This window comes from Pavona decussata, unplaced genomic scaffold (genome assembly GCF_977016875.1).
Source record: "Pavona decussata unplaced genomic scaffold, jaPavDecu1.1 SCAFFOLD_195, whole genome shotgun sequence".
In the NCBI taxonomy this organism is placed as follows: domain Eukaryota; kingdom Metazoa; phylum Cnidaria; class Anthozoa; order Scleractinia; family Agariciidae; genus Pavona; species Pavona decussata.
In genome coordinates this window covers 1422925-1439909 of record NW_028145604.1, presented here as the reverse complement: position 1 = coordinate 1439909, position 16985 = coordinate 1422925, and the positions used below count along the sequence as shown (strand labels likewise).

At 33.7% G+C, this 16985-nt stretch overlaps 2 protein-coding genes across 2 annotated transcripts in view; one reads left to right on the top strand and one right to left on the bottom strand.

Annotated features, from left to right (window-relative positions):
* LOC146461651 (uncharacterized) overlaps nucleotides 1-12456 on the top strand; it is a 24196-nt gene extending 11740 nt beyond the window's left edge. The window contains exons 8-9 of the mRNA XM_085086528.1: nucleotides 9903-9980; nucleotides 11102-12456. Of these exons, the coding sequence (XP_084942654.1) occupies nucleotides 9903-9980; nucleotides 11102-11236 (213 nt within the window). The 3' untranslated portion in view covers nucleotides 11237-12456. The remainder of the gene's footprint in view (nucleotides 1-9902; nucleotides 9981-11101) is intronic.
* LOC146461650 (uncharacterized) lies at nucleotides 11559-16985 on the bottom strand. The gene is made up of 5 exons (XM_085086529.1): nucleotides 16786-16985; nucleotides 16459-16547; nucleotides 15515-15591; nucleotides 14098-14254; nucleotides 11559-13310 (listed from the first exon to the last, which is right to left on the bottom strand). The coding sequence occupies exons 1-5, from the start codon at nucleotides 16949-16951 to the stop codon at nucleotides 13200-13202; spliced, it is 600 nt and encodes a 199-aa protein (XP_084942655.1). The 5' UTR covers nucleotides 16952-16985; the 3' UTR covers nucleotides 11559-13199.

Sequence of the window (16985 nt, the reverse complement as noted above, 5' to 3'; positions counted from 1 at the left end):
CCTAATTTTCATCCTAATATCATAGACTATATATTTTGGTCTAATTTTCATCCTAATATTATAGACTATGCATTTTGGTCTGATTTTCATGCTAATACTATAGCCTATGCATTTTGGTGTAATTTTCATCCTAATACTAGAGACTATGCATTATAGTCTAATTTTTATCCTAATACTGTAGACTATGCATTTTGGTCTAATTTTCATCCTAATAATATAGACTATGCATTCTGGTCTAACTCTAATCCTAATACTATAGACTATGCATTTTGGTCTAATTTTCATTCTAATACTATAGACTATGCATTATGGTTTAATTTTTATCCTAATACTACAGACTATGCATTTTGGTCTACTTTTCATCCGAATACTAAAGTTTATGCATTTTGGTCTAATTTTCATCCTAATAATATAGACTATGCATTTTGGTCTAATATTCATTCTAATGCTATAGACTATGCATTTTGGTCTAAGTTTTATCTTAATACTATAGACTATGCATTTTGGTCTAATTTTCATCCTAATACTATAGACTATGCATTTTGGTCTAAATTTCATTCTAATACTATAGACTATAAATTTTTGCCTAACTTTCAACCTAATACTATAGGCTATGCAGTTTGGTCTGACTTTCACCGAAATACTATAGACTATGGATTTTGGCCTCATTTTGATCCTAATACTATAGACTATGCATTTTGGCCTAATTTTCATCCTAATACTATAGACTAGGTATTTTGGTCCGATTTTCACCGTAATACTATAGACTATGGATTTTGGCCTAATTTTCATCCTATACTATAGACGATTTATTTTGGCCTAATTTTCATGCTAATACTATACACCATGCATTTTGGTCTGATTTTAACCCTAATACTATAGACTAGGGGTTTTTATCGTGATTTTAAGCGTAATACTATAGACTTTAATTTTTGGCCTAATTTTTATCCTAATACTATAGACCATGCATTTTGGTCTGATTTTGGCCTAATTTCCATCCTGATACTATGCAGAAGCGATCTTTGGCTAATTTTTAGTGTAATACTATACACTATGAATTCTAACCTTATTTTCATCGTGATACTATAGACTATGCATTTTTGTCTGATTTTCACCCTAATATTATAGTCTATGGATTTTGGCCTTAATTTCCATCCTAATACTATACACTTTGGATTTTGGCCTAATTTTTATCGTAATAGTACTAACTATGAATTCTGAGGTAAGTCTCATCCTAATACTATAGACTATGCATTTTGGTCTGATTTTTACCCTAATACTATAGACTATGGATTTTCACCTAATTTTCATCGCAACACTATAGACTATGAATTTTGGACTAAGTTTTATCTTAATACTATACACTATGCATTTTGGTCTGATTTTCACCCTAATACTATAGGCCATGAATTTTGGCCTAATTTTCATTGTAATACTATAGACTAGGCATTTTGGTCTTATTTTCACCATTTTGGCGTAATTTTCATCCTAATACCATAGACTATGTATTTTGGTCTGATTTTTACCCTATTACTATAGACTATGGATTTTGGCCTAATTTTCAGCGTTATACTATAGACTGTAAATTTTGGCCTAATTTTCATCCTAATACTATATACTATGCATTTTGGTCTGATTTTTACCTTAATGCTATAGACTATGAATTTTGGCCTAATTTTCATCCTAATACTATACATTATGCATTTTCGTCTGATTTTCACCTTAACACTGTAGACTATGGATTTTGGTGTAATTTTCAGCGTAATATTATAGACTGCGAATTTTGGTCTAATAATTATCCTTATACTATAGACTATGGATTTTGGTGTAATTTTCATCGTTATACTATAGACCACGAATTTTGGCCCAGGTTTCATCCTAATACTGTAGACTGTGCATTTTGGTCTGATTTTCAACCTAATTCTATAGACTATGGATTTTTGCCTTATTATCATGCTAATACTATACACTATGGATTTTGAGCTGATTTTCCTTCTGATACTATTCACTATTGATTTTGGTCTGATTTTCATCGTAATACTATAGACTATAAATTTTGGGCTAATTTTCATCCTAATGCTATAGACTATGCATTTTGGTCTGACTTCCACCCAAATACTATAAACTATGCATTTTGGCCTAATTTTCATCTTAATACTATAGACTACGAATTTTGGCCTAAGTCTCATCCTAATACTATAGACTATGCATTTTGGTCTGATTTTTACCCTAATACTATAGACTATGAATTTTGGCCTAATTTTAATCTTAATACTATACCCTATGAATTTTGGCCTAATTTTTATCTTAATACTATAGACTACGAGGTTTGGCCTAAGTCTCATCCTAATACTATAGACTATGAATTTTGGCCGAATTTTCATCCTAATACTATAGGCTATGCAGTTTGGTCTGACGTTCACCGAAATGCTATAGACTATGGATTTTGGCCTAATTTTTATCCTAATACTATAGACTATGCATTTTGGTCTGATTTTCACCCTAATACTATAGACTATAGATTTTGGCTTAATTTTTATCCCAGTGCTATAGACTATGCATTTTGGCCTAATTTTCATCCTAATACTATAGACTAGGTATTTTGGTCCGATTTTCACCTTAATACTATAGACTATGGATTTTGGCCTAATTTTCATCCTAATACTATAGACGATTTATTTTGGTCTAATTTTCATGCTAATACTATACACCATGCATTTTGGTCTGATTTTAACCCTAATACTATAGACTAGGGGTTTTTATCGTGATTTTAAGCGTAATACTATAGACTTTAATTTTTGGCCTAATTTTTATCCTAATACTATAGACGATGCATTTTGGTCTGATTTTGGCCTAATTTCCATCCTGATAGTATGCAGAAGCGATTTTTGGCTAATTTTTAGTGTAATACTATACACTATGAATTCTAACCTTATTTTCATCGTGATACTATAGACTATGCATTTTCGTCTGATTTTCACCCTAATATTATAGTCTATGGATTTTGGCCTTAATTTCCATCCTAATACTATACACTTTGGATTTTGGCCTAATTTTTATCGTAATAGTACTAACTATGAATTCTGAGGTAAGCTTCATCCTAATACTATAGACTATGCATTTTGGTCTGATTTTTACCCTAATACTATAGACTATGGATTTTCGCCTAATTTTCATCACAACACTATAGACTATGAATTTTGGACTAAGTTTTATCTTAATACTATACACTATGCATTTTGGTCTGATTTTCACCCTAATACTATAGGTCATGAATTTTGGCCTAAATTTCATTGTAATACTATAGACTAGGCATTTTGGTCTTATTTTCACCATTTTGGCGTAATTTTCATCCTAATACCATAGACTATGTATTTTGGTCTGATTTTTACCCTATTACTATAGACTATGGATTTTGGCCTAATTTTCAGCGTTATACTATAGACTGTAAATTTTGGCCTAATTTTCATCCTAATACTATATACCATGCATTTTCGTCTGATTTTCACCTTAACACTGTAGACTATGGATTTTGGTGTAATTTTCAGCGTAATATTATAGACTGCGAATTTTGGTCTAATAATTATCCTTATACTATAGACTATGGATTTTGGTGTAATTTTCATCGTTATACTATAGACCACGAATTTTGGCCCAGGTTTCATCCTAATACTGTAGACTGTGCATTTTGGTCTGATTTTCAACCTAATTCTATAGACTATGGATTTTTGCCTTATTATCATGCTAATACTATACACTATGGATTTTGAGCTGATTTTCCTTCTGATATTATTCACTATTGATTTCGGTCTGATTTTCATCGTAATACTATAGACTATGAATTTTGGGCTAATTTTCAACCTAATACTATAGACTATGCATTTTGGTCTGACTTCCACCCAAATACTATAGACTATGCATTTTGGCCTAATTTTCATCTTAATACTATAGACTACGAATTTTGGCCTAAGTCTCATCCTAATACTATAGACTATGCATTTTGGTCTGATTTTTACCCTAATACTATAGACTATGAATTTTGGGCTAATTTTCATCCTAATACTATAGACTATGCATTTTGGTCTGACTTCCACCCAAATACTATAGACTATGCATTTTGGTCTGATTTTCACCCTTATACTATACGCTATGAATTTTTGCCCAATTTTCAATGTAATACTATACACTATGAATTTTGGTCTAATTTTTATCCTAATACTATAGGCTATGCATTTGGGTCTGATTTTCACCCTAATACTATAGACTATGGGTTTTGGCCTAATTTGCAGCATAATACTATAGACTGTGAATTTTGGACTAATTTTCATCCTGATACTATAGACTATGCATTTTGGTCTAATTTTCACCCTAAGACCATAAACTATAAATTTTGGCCTAATTCTCATCCTAATACTATTTACTAGGCATTTTGGTCTGATTTTCAGCCTAATACTATAGACAATGAATTTTAGTTTAATTTCCATCCTTATAGTAAAGACCGTGTTTTTTTTTTATCTGATTATGAGATTTTTGGCCTAATATTCATCCTAATACTATAGACTATGTATTTTGGTCTGATTTTCACCCTAATACTATAGACAATGAATTTTGGCCTAATTTTCATCTTAATGCTATAGACTACGAGTTTTGGCCAAAGTCTCATCCTAATACTATAGACTATGCATTTTGGTCTAATTTTCACCCTAAGACCATAAACTATAAATTTTGGCCTAATTCTGATCCTAATACTATTTACTAGGCATTTTGGTCTGATTTTCAGCCTAATACTATAGACAACGAATTTTAGGTTAATTTTCATCTTAATGGTATAGACCATGTATTTTTATCTGATTTTGACATTTTTGGCCTAATATTCATCCTAATATTATAGACTATGTATTTTGGTCTGATTTTCACCCTAATACTATTGACTATGAATTTTGGCCTAATTTTCATCTTAATACTATAGACTATGAATTATGGCCTAATTTTCATCTTAATACTATAGACTATGAGTTTTGGCCTAAGTCTTATCCTAATACTATAGACTATGAATTTTGGCCTAATTTTCATCCTAATACTATAGACTATGCATTTTGGTCTGATTTCCACCCAAATACTATAGACTATGCATTTTGGCCTAATTTTCATCTTAATACTGTAGACTACGAGTTTTGGCCTAAGTCTCATCCTAATACTATAAACTATGCATTTTGGTCTGATTGTCACCCTAATACTATACGCTATGAATTTTGGCCCAATCTTTAATGTAATACTATACACTATGAATTTTGATCTAATTTTTATCCTAATACTATAGGCTATGCATTTGGGTCTGATTCTCACCCTAATACTATAGACTATGAATTTTGGGGTAATTTTCATCCTAATACGATAGACTATGCATTTTGGTCTGATTTCCACCCAAATACTATAGATTATAGATTTTGGTATAATTTTCATCGTTATACTATAGACTACGAATTTTTGCCCAGGTTTCATCCTAATACTGTAGACTGTGCATTTTGGTCTGATTTTCACCCTAATACTATACGCTATGAATTTTGGCCTAATTTTCAATGTAATAGTATACACTATGAATTTTGGCTTAATATTTATCCTAATACTATAGGCTATGCATTTGGGTCTGATTTTCTCCCTAATACTTTAGACTATGGGTTTCGGCCTAATTTGCAGCATAATACTATAGACTGTGAATTTTGGACTAATTTTCATCCTGATACTATAGACTATGCATTTTGGTCTAATGTTCACCGTAAGACTATAAACTATAAATTTTGGCCTAATTCTCATCCTAATACTATTTACTAGGCATTTTGGTCTGATTTTCAGCCTAATACTATAGACAATGAATTTTAGTTTAATTTCCATCTTAATGGTATAGACCATGTATTTTTATCTGATTCTGACATTTTTGGCCTAATATTCACCCTAATACTATAGACTATGAATTTTGGCCTAATTTTCATCTCAATACTATAGACTATGAATTTTGGCCTAATTTTAATCTCATTACTATAGACTACGAGTTTTGGCCTAAGTCTTATCCTAATACTATAGACTATGAATTTTGGCCTAATTTTCATCCTAATACTATAGACTATGCATTTTGGTCTGATTTCCACCCAAATAGTATAGACTATGCATTTTGGCCTAATTTTCATCTTAATACTGTAGACTACGAGTTTTGGCGTAAGTCTCATTCTAATACTATAGACTATGCATTTTGGTCTGATTTTCATCCTAATACTATACGCTATGAATTTTGGCCCAATTTTCAATGTAATACTATACACTATGAATTTTGGTCTAATTTTCACCCTAAGACCAAAAACTATAAATTTTGGCTTAATTCTTATCCTAATACTATTTACTAGGCATTTTGGTATGATTTTCAGCCTAATACTATAGACAATGAATTTTAGTTTAATTTCCATCTTAATAGTATAGACCGTGTATTTTTATCTGATTATGAGAGTTTTGGCCTAATATTCATCCTAATACTATAGACTATGTATTTTGGTCTGATTTTCACCCTAATACTATAGACAATGAATTTTGGCCTAATTTTCATCTTAATGCTATAGACTACGAGTTTTGGCCTAAGTCTCATCCTAATACTACAGACTATGCATATTGGTCTGATTTTCACCCTAATACTATACGCTATGAATTTTGGCCTAATTTTTAATGTAATACTATACACTATGAATTTTGGCCTAATTTTCATCCTAATGCTATAGGCTATGCATTTGGGTCTGATTTTCAACTTAATACTATAGACTATGGGTTTTGGCCTAATTTGCAGCATTATACTATAGACTGAATTTTGGACTAATTTTCATCCTGATACTATAGACTATGCATTTTGGTCTAATTTTCACCCTAAGACCATAAACTATAAATTTGGTCTAATTCTTATCCTAATACTATTTACTAGGCATTTTGGTCTGATTTTCAGCCTAATACTATAGACAATGAATTTTAGTTTAATTTCCATCTTAATAGTATAGACCGTGTATTTTTATCTGATTTTGACATTTTTGGCCTAATATTCATCCTAATACTATAGACTATGTATTTTGGTCTGATTTTCACCCTAATACTATAGACAATGAATTTCAGCCTAATTTCCATCTTAATAGTATGGACTATGTATTTTGATCTGATTTTGGCCTAACATTCATCCTAATACTATGGACTATGTATTTTGATCTGATTTTCACATTTTTGGCCTAATTTTTATCCTAATAGTATAGACTAGGCATTTTGGTCTGATTTCCATGCTAATACTATAGACGGTGAAATTTGGCCTTATTTTCATCCTAATACTATACACTATGCATTTTGATCTGATTTTCACCCTAAAACTATACACTATGGATTTTGACCTAATTCTCCTTCTAATACTATACACTATCGATTTTGGCCTAATTTTCAGCGTAATACTATAGACTATGAATTTTGGCCTATTTTTCATCCTAATACTATAGACTATGCATTTTGGTCTGATTTTCACCCTAATACTATAGACTATGGATTTTGGCCTTATTTCTTCCTAATGCTATATACTATGGATTTAGCACTTATTTTTATCCTTATACTATAGACTATGGATTTTGGTCTAATCTTCATGGTAATACTAGACTATGGATTTTGGGCTTATTTTCATCCTAATACTATAGACTATTGATTTTCGCGTAATTTACATGGTATTACTATAGAATCAACAAATTTTTCGAGAAGGATTTAACTATAGAAGTTAACGATATAAAAACGTAATGTTTTGACTGTCCGACTGTTATTTTCAAGTTAAATATAAGAAGTGAAATTAGCATGTGCTTATATACAACCGGAAATCAGCATCTGTATCATCCTTTTGGCTTAGATCAGTAAGTTGATGTCTTACCTTGTTTACTGATTTCTGGTCTTTGAAAGGTAAGATGATTTTGACAGAAGCATCTCGTTCCTCGGATACCTGTTGTTTAGGACATGCATTCTCAGTAACGTTCATTTCAATAAAATGTCTGATGGTCTGTAGACTATGAATTTTGGCTTAATCCTTATACTATAGACTATGGATTTTGGTCTAATCTTCATGGTAATACTAGACTATGGATTTTGGGCTTATTTTCATCCTAATACTATAGACTATTGATTTTCGCGTAATTTACATGGTATTTAACTATAGAATCGACAAATTTTTCGAAAAGGATCTAACTATAGAAGTTAACGATATATATAAAAGCGTGATGTTTTGTTTGTCCGACGGTTATTTTCAAGTTCAATATAAGAAGTAAAATTAGCATGTGCTGATGTACAACCGGAAATCAGCATCTGTATCATCCTTTTAGCTGAGATCAGTAAGTTGGTGTCTTACCTTGTTCACTTTTTTCTGGTCTTTGAAAGGTAAGATGATTTTGACAGGAGCATCTCGTTCGTCGAATACCCGTTGTTTAGGACACGCATTCTCAGTGACGTTCATTTCAATAAAATGTCTGATGGTCTGTAGACTATGAATTTTTGCTAATCCTAATACTATAGACTATGGATTTTGACCTAATTTTCCTCATAATACTATAAACTATGGATTTTGTCCGTATTTTCATCCTAACACTACAAACTATGGATTTGGGCCTAATTTTCATGCTAATACTATAGACTATGGAGTTTAATACTATTTTTATGGTAATACTACAGAGTATAGATTTTGGCCTAATATTCATGGTGAGACTATAGACTATGGATTTAGCCTCATTTTCATCCTAATACTATAGACTATGGGTTTTAGCCTAATTTTCATCGTAATACTATAGACTATGAATTTTGGCTTAATTTTCATCATAATGCTATAGACTATGGATTTTGGCCTTTTTTTCATCCTAATGCTATACACTTATTTTGGCTGTTCTTCACTTTTTTGAGTGATGGTGGTGTTGGTATAATTAGTTTAACTTAATTTTCATTCTGATACACTAAATACATATTTTTTTTCTTGTTTGAGTGATGGTGGTGTTTGTCTTAGTTTGGCGTAATGTTTAGTGTAATACTATTAACAAGTTAAATAGCATGGCCATCTCCATTCACGACTTTATCAGTAAGATACCCATTAAATACAACCTTGAAAATTGGTCTTAATTATATGTTTTTATCGAGAAGTACTCCTCTCTCCGAAAAGGGTTGATTGTTTTTTTTTTTCCTTTTTTTGTAAAATTCTCTCATTGTTGTAGTGCCATAGACAAGCCGTGCATCATTGAAATGTAACGAGTATGCACTGTCACTGGAATGTATTTGTTTTATTAAGTTTTCAAAATATGCAAATAGTCAGTACACTCTGTAGGTAGCGACTACCCGTAGCCATAGCAAAACAAAAAGTACTGTAAGGTTAGCAATGTAATGTGCGACAATGGATAAATGGTTAAAAAAATACTATTGACTCTACGTGTAATTTTCGGCTTCTTGTCACTTTTTTGGGGGTGATGGTGGTGTGGTTAGTGTAGCATATTTGTCAACCTAATGCTATACACCCTAATTTTCGCCTTCTTTAATAGTTATGGAGGTGTTGCTGTCAGGTTTGCCTAATTTTCATCCTAATACTGTACACTTTAATTGTCGTTTTTTGATGGTTTTCTTTGGAGTGATGGTGGTATTGACATTTGTTTAGCCTAATTTTTAACCTAATATTTGCACGGTTTCTCTGACAGGTCACTTGTACTTAAAGCAGGAGTAGTGTAATAGTTTCTTTTTTGACATTGTAGTTGTAACAGAGGTGAGGCACAGAGCGCAGTCCCTCTGGCCTCTAGTACTGAAAGTACAAAGCACCAACCATAAGTCAACAACACTAACATGCACATGAACATGAAATTTTTTCTGTTTTACAGTGCATTGATGATGAAAGTCTAGTTATCTGGAAAACAAAACCTGCACCAACTCTTGCCATTAACTACTGGAGACTGAAGGTATTACGAATTATAAATAAAATAAATATTGAATTTGTAATAAGTTGCCCCTCTCCTTATGCACGCTATCCTTTTAATCTACATACATACATACATACATACATACATACATACATACATACATACATACATACATACATACATACAGACAGACAGACAGACAGACAGACAGACAGACAGACAGACAGACATAAACTTTATTTTCCCTCGAGATTAGGTTAAAGTTAATGTTTTCAAGTGCAATTAAGGTGGCTCTATACTAGTTCTTCAGTTTTTGCTGGTAGTGATATATATACTTCTTGATCTTCTGGTTCTTTCAGCCCTGTGAAAATATCTGGGTTCAAACATAGTTTCGAGTACCTAAGTCCTTATGCTTTGCTAAAAACACCGTTACAACTAGTTAACCCCATTTCCATGGCAACCAGCAGGTGATACCTCTCTTGATTCCTTCACTTCTAGCTAGTTTCAAAACGGGTTTGTTCAAATTTTGCACAGTAAAATTTCGCAATTTTTTTTGTGTAAAGAAGAGAGAAACTCCAGCTTAAAGTCAAAACAAATTCTGTACATACGTTAGGCCAATTTCTACAGTTTTAGTTTTTGCCATTTATTGCAGTTGTCCATGCATAATAATATTCTCCCTAAGATTTTTTAGAGTACAAATACCAGCTAAATCCTTACATTGAGCCAATTTTCAGAAAAATTCACCGTGGAAAACTCGTTAAAATGGCCTTACTTTTCAGCCTAAAACTGGCCTTGTTTCGCACGTGAGCATGATGAAATTTCCGTATCAGTTTTAAAACTGAACACGCTCGCGCCATTTTAGTACCCAGTCGCCGACAAAACCGACAGAAATAAAGGAAAATAAATAAAGTCTGCATTAGAATGCGAGAGATATAAATACAAGAAGATAATTAGTTCAAGGTTACAATGGTTCAATCTAAGTTATGGTGATCATTAGACTTAAGCATGAAAAAAATATTTCTGTATACACTCCAATCTTCTGTAAAGTTCTGGTTATAGGAAAGAGTACTTATAATTAGGTTAAAACATCTGTAAATCTGCTGTAAACATTTCTTCACTAGGTAGTTTTACAATTTGGAAATTTGGAAATTCATTTGTAGGAAGGAGCAGTGATGCGAGATGTGATCCTGGCAATACGCGCAGATGAAGCACACCATAGAGTTGTCAATCACACCCTCAGCTCAATGCATCTCAACCAAAAGAACCCATTTTCACCTGGCCAGAAGAAATTATGAGCTGAAGAGGTACAAGGATGTGCCTAACAATAAACACCCCAGGTTCTAAAGCCGATGTCATTAATTTAATAAATATAATTTAAAGTAAAAGAGGGTAGTTCTGATACGTTTCCCTCCATAACTTATGGATATTTTCTAAAGTAACCACTTCTATAAGATTTAAACACATAGCCCTATATCTCGATATTAGGTGCAACATAAAAAGTATAAGCACATGCTATCATTTTAAATTATTATGGTATTTAACAAGCATGCATTAATGTAATCATGTAGCAAAATACAATGTAAATATCAGCCTTGTTTACTAGACATGATTTGTTTAAAAAATAAAAAACTACCAATACAATTAAATACAATGTTGCATTCCCATACACTTAGAGTAGATGCACAGTATACGCACTTATTGTAGAGTACAGAACTAAGCATCTTAATGATAAGAATAGTTTATGACTGTCCAGAATCAAGGACACCCAGTAGGTGCACATTGGAATACCTGTTCAGATGGCTTGATAATAAAGCAATTACTTGCATTGAAAAACTAGATTTTATTTGTTGAGTGAAATACCACTGTAGTGAAAATTGTAGCATCAACAACAATTATAGGCACATAGAAAGCCATTATGTTTTTTGAAATTACACCTTTCCCTGTACAACAACAATGTTGCGTGTGACAGGTTTGAAGTTTTCAGAACTTTTCTGTTCATTTTTGTGCATGTTTTTAGGGATTTCATCTGCTAGGAATTATCGGTGAATGTATCAGTCACCATCAAGTACATGTAGCAAAGGCTAATTGAGGTGGACAACTAATACTTAGAACAATTTACAGAGCTCAAATGATAATGAATAAAAACAATCATAGCAAATTAATTAATTTAGTAGTAAATTAAATAACAGTAAGAAGAAGGATGAAGATGGATGAAGTTAGATCTGATTAACATGACTGTATACTTTGAAAAAATGTAGTAACTTTTCTAAAAATAACAGTAACATTTTTAGGTAGTTTGAATGTAATAAGTATTTCTCAAAGGGCTCAACAACTCATAACTTCAGTAATAATACCGATAAGAACTGCCCCTAAAATATTCCTCTACCTGAAGAGTCTGTTGCCTTAAATAATTTCCTAGTTTGCTTGTAAATACGAACAGCGCAATGTATTAACCTAGAACTGCAGTACATGTAGCATGGCTTTGATATGTTCAATAAAATGTGTTCTTCATTTATTCATATGATTGTCGGCAATTGCTTGTTCATTGAAAACAGTAATCAGCAACTGTCAGTAGCTATCAATCATAATCATGGTAACACAATATGAGGTGAATCAGTAATCAACAACATTGCAGGCCTGTAGGGTATATATATAGATAAGCTCAGGGAGCTTGTCCAAAGGCTAACATTCCTATAGTATACTCAGGCTTCCACAAGAAGGGCCTGTTATGAGAGGGTGAATGCGAAATGCTTGGCCTTTAATCCAAATTGCTCCAGTTCAGCTCTATTTTACCAACTGAACATTGGGTGATATAAATTTGAAGAACTGGTTACCTCATATTTACCATTTTTTCTTAGACCAGAGCTACTATACAGCTGTAATTCAAATAAGGCAGTATCAATTTGTTTCCTGTGTTACCCGAAACAAAAGAAATCAACCAAATATCAAATCTTCTTTTGTTTGAAATGCTCAAGTTATTAAGGAATAGTAATAAGCTAATTATTTGAATTTACACCTCAATTACATAACTATGTCTCATTTAATATATGATATCCAGTCTGTACACAAAAATACAGCCAGAAGTTGGGAGCAGCAAGGCTTTCAAGGCATATACATCTGTTGCAAAAAGCCCTGGCTTCCTTTGATCACTGATGAATGCTTGGATTTTGCAAATAATGGTACTTTTGTTGGAGATAATTTATTGGTGTTGACATGGCAACCAGCTTTTAGTCTGAGATAATTTCCTAACAGCCTCCTTTATGGGTGTTTATCTTCTGGTTGGAATTTAAGTGATATGCTGTTGATGCAGTATCTCAGCCCCGTGGGTGGGGGACCGTCTGGGAACACATGACCAAGATGTGAATTACACTGAAAAGTAACATGAAATATAGTATGTCTAAGGGTGTGTTCAATAGAACCTTATCACTCAGTGGCCATGTTGAGTCTCGGGGGAATAAAAAACTTTGTTTCCACACGGCAAGCCTTGGCCAGATGCAAATTCAGTGCGAGGCTAGCCGTGCAAAAACAAAGCTTTTTATTCTCCTGAGACTTAACATGGCCGCCGTGTGATAAAGGTCTGTCGACCCTCTTCCAGAACAGGAAATACAAACAATGATGAGATATATCTCATTAGAGGTTTTTGGAATTACTGAAGTACAAAATTGCTCTTAAATTATCATGTGTCAGCCAAAGGTTACAGAAATGCCTTCCAAAATTTCACTTAAAAAAGAGAAATCTAACAACTATTCCACTTATTCTCATTCTGGAATATGGTCAATCGAACGCAACCTAAGTATGAGGAATTTCCAATCTAGGTTTGGTTGGGTACCAGGGTGGGGCATTTGTAATCAAAGAGGATTCCAGGGTTATATGGAAGTGTAGAAGACGACATGATTCAACGACAACGTAATTGTACATCTTGTTCCAGGATTCAGCTCTTCACTAGTGTTGACACAACATGACGTGAAATGAAATGATACAAAGTTTGAATTTATAGATGAGTCTTGTGAAGGGTGAATGAAGGATATAACATTTACTGTCTGGAAGGTGTGTACAGGAGGTCTGTATTTCTCCTCAGGAATTAAGATTTTTTCATTGGCTTATACTTGTGATAAGATTCCAACATTTCATTTGTAATAAATAACACGAATCTCACCTGCCGACAAAGAACTTCAACTCTAACCATACCATAGCTGTTGTCAGGTTTCTCAATAACTGACAGCTGACTTGAAGACTGCCCGACACCGGAAGTTGTTTCTATGGCTGTATGGAATGAAGGCCAACCTGTTCCAGAATCAAACTTGGCGGATGACCTGTGTTGAGAAAAAATAATGCAGTGAAACAGGCCCAGGAGGGAGTGATCCATATAATGGACTATAAGGGAAGGCAATGCCCAAAAGGTTTACCCTTTTCAGGATAGAAGTATATCAAAGATAAGGGATTTCATGAGCTGTTCAAAGTATAGAAAAGAGCAGGGAAAACTGTCATTTAGGTATTTAAAAAGGCCTTTCAAAATATCTCAAACAGACCCAAAGAAAAATTGTAGAATGTTTCCACTGTAGGTATGTGACAGGTACCATTTCCTCCCTGAAAGGTATATGAAAGGGTTACCCTTTCCTGTCAAAAATGGTACATAAAAGGGTAAGGGTTTGGACCTTGGGACGGACGGAGCCTCCGGTATAAAACTTTCTGGGAACTGAAATCACTGGTGGGGAGGTGTCTAGCTAGGCCAAATGCCTAATGGAGTGGAAAACAATTGTATAAATATATTGGGCATTAATATTCAAATGTTTCATTAAATGTGTCTCCTCTCAAATTCACTTTAACTGAACTTGTATGGATTAAGTGAAATTCAGTACTTACTACGAAGCATTGACAACAATAGAAAATGGTGAAATAAATGTGATGGTATATTTCCAGCCTGGTGAATGAATGAGACTGATGTATTATTTTAGAAAATGACACAGGCATACTCAGAAAAAAGAAATCCGAGTGCTCCTATCAGGAGTCGAACCTAAGACCTTCCGATTACTAGTTTGGATGCTCTTCCACTGAGCTACAGGAGACTCGTGGTCTTAGGTCTTAGGTTCGACTCCTGATAGGAGCACTCGGATTTATTTTTTGCGAGTATGCCTGTGTCACTTTCTAGAATAATACATCATTGTCATTCATTCACCAGGCTGGAAATATACCATCACATTTATTTCATATACCACACGTTCGACATTCAAATCCTAGCAGTATGCAGGATGTTTGTCCCATGAACCTAGTTTAATGGCCTTAGCTCCCACGAGTCTCCTGTTGCTCAGTGGTAACGCATCCGAGCTAGTAATCGGAAGGTCTTAGGTTCGACTCCTAATAGGAGCACTTGGATTTCTTTTTTCCGAGTATGCCTGTGTCACTTTCTAGAATAATACGTCATTCTCAATAGAAAATAGTATTCACACAGGATATTTTGTCCCCTAAAACTCATTCTATGTACTTATTAGAGGGTCAGTGCTTCAGAATGGCTGATCAGAAAATAAGGCGTCAAGGTTGTATACAGAGAGAGCATATAACTCACAAACTCCTACCTAAACAATTCACTGTCACAGCATACACACTTGTAAGTTCCTTTGCTTTTAAAATTGACATATTCACCTGACCAAGGCTACAAATAAATCAGAGATAACAAATGGTAACAAAATTATGAAAAGATTAATGCAAAGATGTCTGGAATGTTTGCAGCGACAGTTGACCTGGAATTTCTGTAAAATTACTGCTTCATCTTATGTGAAGTGTGGTCTGATTTCAACTACCCCCCCCCCCCCCTCTCCCCCCTTCACCAATACCACCCTCTTTACAGTTGTGCAGATTCCACTGTGTTTTAAACAGGATGTTCCGGTATAAAAGGGGCCTGGCCTGGCCTGGCCATTCTCACCTTCAGTTGTGAATCAACCATCAGCATAAACAACTGACAAACAACACGTGCCTTTTTCTTCAGCTTTTACTGATAAAATCGGCTTACTTTTCAGAATAACCCTTGTTAACCATATCAGAACTTAACTGATTTCTTATATTGCTGTAGTGATAATATTTTGAGGCATATTTTTCAGAGGACTCTTGAGTCAACAACTTGCCACGACTGATTTGCATCTCACGCCCACAAAGGTGTGAAATGAAGGGGGGGCTTTCCCTTTTACAGCGGAACTTCTTGTTTAACTTAAGTGAAGAAATGAATCTTGGGATGAAACTTTAAAATGTTAAAAAAATACTTTAACAATCACAAACTTATAAGTGAAACATTATGTAGCCAGTTACAATACGAAACGTTTGGATGCAGGGGACCACACGACGCAAAATAAACTGTTCTGAATACGTTCCGTTGCCAGATTTCTTGTAGTAGAAATGCAAGTGCCAGACGTCACTTCACGTGTAAATAAACCAAACTGATTGCGGTGTCAGCTCTGCAATCAGTTTGGTTCACTATACTTATTATCAGCATTTAAAGTTAGATATGTACAGCCAATGATCATACCGGCTCAGTTCCCTTTTGCCGACAGACCCAGAACTGTTCAGGGCTGAGTTTTGACTTCCATTCAGCGTCTGAACTCTTCACCATGCAAGCTAAAAAAATAGCATGACTTTAGAGATGCATGCTCAACAAGGGTTTATTTATTAGATGGCATGTGGTGGCTAATTCTGAAGAAAAAAATTTACTCCACTTTGAACTAATACTTACAGTTTAATAGCTGTATGAATTGCAAAAAAAGAAGACGTAAAAAAAAGAAATCTTAATTGCATAAGGCACTGAATTATGTAATATGGAATTTTATAGCTTGGACGAAGCACATAAGAAACTTACCTTGTGTAAGACAAATTCCTCTACAGAATATCCTTAAAGCACGGTGACTTGTTATTGATTGCTTTTCCACTTGAGATCGCAATAAAAGCGATAACACGCTACAGTTTTTCCCTGAGTTTATGCTGAAAACTGACCGATAAACTTTAGCAACATATCTGGCCGCCATCTTTGTTTACTAATTCCCAGTCCACCGAACGAGT

Bases quoted from the DNA above. Each gene is read 5' to 3' on its own strand.
- LOC146461650 (XM_085086529.1), bottom strand. From the start codon at position 16,951: ATGGCGGCCAGATATGTTGCTAAAGTTTATCGGTCAGTTTTCAGCATA. The intron at 15,592-16,458 runs GTATGATCATTG...ATTTATTTGTAG, and splicing joins GGCAAAAGGGAACTGAGCCG to CCTTGGTCAGGTGAATATGT. The intron at 13,311-14,097 runs GTGAGATTCGTG...GTTACTTTTCAG, and splicing joins TTGAAGTTCTTTGTCGGCAG to TGTAATTCACATCTTGGTCA.